This window comes from Prunus dulcis, chromosome 8 (assembly GCF_902201215.1).
Source record: "Prunus dulcis chromosome 8, ALMONDv2, whole genome shotgun sequence".
Lineage (NCBI taxonomy): Eukaryota > Viridiplantae > Streptophyta > Magnoliopsida > Rosales > Rosaceae > Prunus > Prunus dulcis.
Window position 1 is genome coordinate 4,792,271 of NC_047657.1, and position 2,539 is coordinate 4,794,809.

The following is a 2,539-nucleotide window of genomic DNA, read 5'->3' on the forward strand; positions in this document are numbered from 1 at the left end:
AATTTTTTATAAAAAGAGAAAGAAATTTAATTAAGTTGGTACAATCTGGGCATCAAAGATGGAAAGACATTGGGTTCAAAAAGCTACCAACTGAATTTGAATTGTGCAAACTAGAAGTATATGATAGAGAGAGCACACACAGAACTTACACACTATAATGATATGTTTGATTGCATAAACGACCATCTTATCCAATTAATATTCGATCATAATAATTTTTAGGTAGTGAAAAACATAATGCCAACTTAATACTTCCAATAAGGCATAGCAATCGTTCCTTCCTTGGCCTTTTCTGCTTTTCACATATAAGTTTTTTTTCTTCTCTTAACTGTTGTTGTACCAGAACTGTTTCTGAAGATAATCAACAACCTTGTTGTCCACTTGGAAGGCCTTGGCTAGAACATCAGGATTGATGGGAGGCTTGGAGCCAAAAACTGCATTTGCAATGGTGATGACGCCTGGGTTCTGGCTGCTAAGGGCGGCAAGGGCTACAGCGTTGACGTGTCCCACATTGAGTTGGAAGTGAATTAGACCAATTGGGAACACAAACACATCTCCCTTGTTCAATACTTTAGTGAATAGGCGATTGCCATCACCGTTGGATGTAACGAAACCAACATAGAGTGTACCTTCCACGACTACAAGGATTTCAGTGCCACGAGGGTGAGTATGAGGAGGGTTTAGGCCATTTGGTCCAAAGTCTATGCGAGCCAGGGATATGCCGAGAGTGTTCAATCCGGCTATTTGGTCCACGTTCGCAGGTGTCACCGTCGAACCAACCGGATTTTGTGTGCTTCTTGGAATTTGAAACCCGGAGAGGAAGAAATCATTCGCATTGGCAAGCTTAGGATCCTTGCAGAATTTCCCATTCACAAACACCGCTATCCCATTTAGAATCACTGATTGTACAAAAAAAAGAAGAAAAATGTAATTAAACTTTAGTATTAGAGCTATTTGGATCACATATACTTCCTCTTTTTGTAACATACGTTAAATCCACATAAGTGGAACCTATTTAATCTGTTAGAGAGGTGCTCATCATGTTAGTCAGTAAATGTGGTATAGATAACATTATTCAAATATCTATAAAGATAAGTAAATAAATAAATAGATTATTGTTCATGCATGATAAGCCATGCGAAAGCATATAGTTAACAGAAAAACAATCTTCATAATATTCTTAAAGCCTTACCAAAATAATTAATGAGGAAATAATAGTAAGGTAAAATATAACATATATTGTGCATATTAATGTATATACCAGGAGATTTGGTGTCATTGATTGCTACACAGAAGTCCTGAAGAGGACTGGGATCAGAGGCTGAGGCAAGGAAGGTTGCAAATGCCAATATGGCAAGAGTGCTTATGAGAAAATGAACATCTTTCATCGTAGTGGCTTAGAGAGTTGGTTTCAGAGTGGGATGAAAATCCTTCATGGGATATAAGCCTATTTATAGATTGGAGAGAATGAACTAGTCTTGTCCTCGTACAGATATAATTCTTCTTGTGGAAGCAGGTAATTAAAGACTTGAATATAATATTTAGAAGCAGGTCAAGACTTGGAAATTGATAAAATCTTTTTTGTATTTTTTATGTCAAAGAAAAAACCATGTACGAGGTCAGGTGAGGAAGAAAAGAATATATATAATCATGATGACAAAGACCAGGTACAAGGAGTTGTACCAAAAAGAAAGAGTTGTTAAGGGAGATAATTATTTTAAAAAATTTAGGTGGTATTTAACCAATGGAGATGTTCGTTGTGCTATATCTAAGAACCCCTAAATATAACCCAATGGAATTGTTCAATGTTTTGTGCTATATGGATTCCTTCTACCAAAGAGAGAGAAATTCATGTTTCTCATGAACATTGATGGTGACAATTTGTCTCCATATAAAGTATAACAGTGCCCCAAATTGCTCCTGTCATTTCCACCTGCACCGTAGAACCTTGAGTCCATGTCTTTTTCTTCTTTTCCATTTTCCACCTTCTAGCTAGTTTGAAGCTGGTCTTGCTCTCTCTTCACTATTCTGCGATTTGGAGTTAATTTGATGGCTAAAATTCTCGCTTGCATAACAGATATGGGCTTAGCCAAATTGGTTAGAGCGGATTTACTCATCACTGTGCAGTCGAGTTCGAATCTTCCTCTCTATAGTTTAGATTAAATTAAAGTAGAATATTGTATGAATAAATTTAAAACAATTCCGCTTGTAGACTTAAAATGCCAGTTAGCACTCCCCAACCCCAACCCCAACCCCAACCCTAACTTCCCTCTACCTGAACAATACTATATAACCCTAGCTTGAGGGGGGAGGAGGTCACTGTTTCTCCTCCCCACTCCTCTCTTTCTCCCTCACTCTCCTCTCCCCTCTCCTTTCTTCCCCTAATAGTGAGTAGAAGATCATTCTCTTGGGTCCCATTTTCAGGGGCCTTCCCTCTTCCTTCCGACATTTCCCTGTTCTTTGTCTTAAGGGTTTTTTTTTTTGGGTCAGAAATATTTCCTAAGTTTGTGTTGTGTTTTGTGGGCTTGTTGCCTTCGTG

The 2,539-nt window shown here is 38.0% G+C and overlaps 1 protein-coding gene across 1 annotated transcript; it reads right to left on the reverse strand.

The window, feature by feature from the left end:
• Positions 1–324: 324 nt before the first annotated feature.
• LOC117637807 (germin-like protein subfamily 1 member 20) lies at positions 325–1,388 on the reverse strand. Its single transcript, XM_034372829.1, has 2 exons — positions 1,262–1,388; positions 325–881 (listed from the first exon to the last, which is right to left on the reverse strand). The coding sequence occupies exons 1-2, from the start codon at positions 1,386–1,388 to the stop codon at positions 325–327; spliced, it is 684 nt and encodes a 227-aa protein (XP_034228720.1).
• Between the last annotated feature and the right edge of the window lie 1,151 nt (positions 1,389–2,539).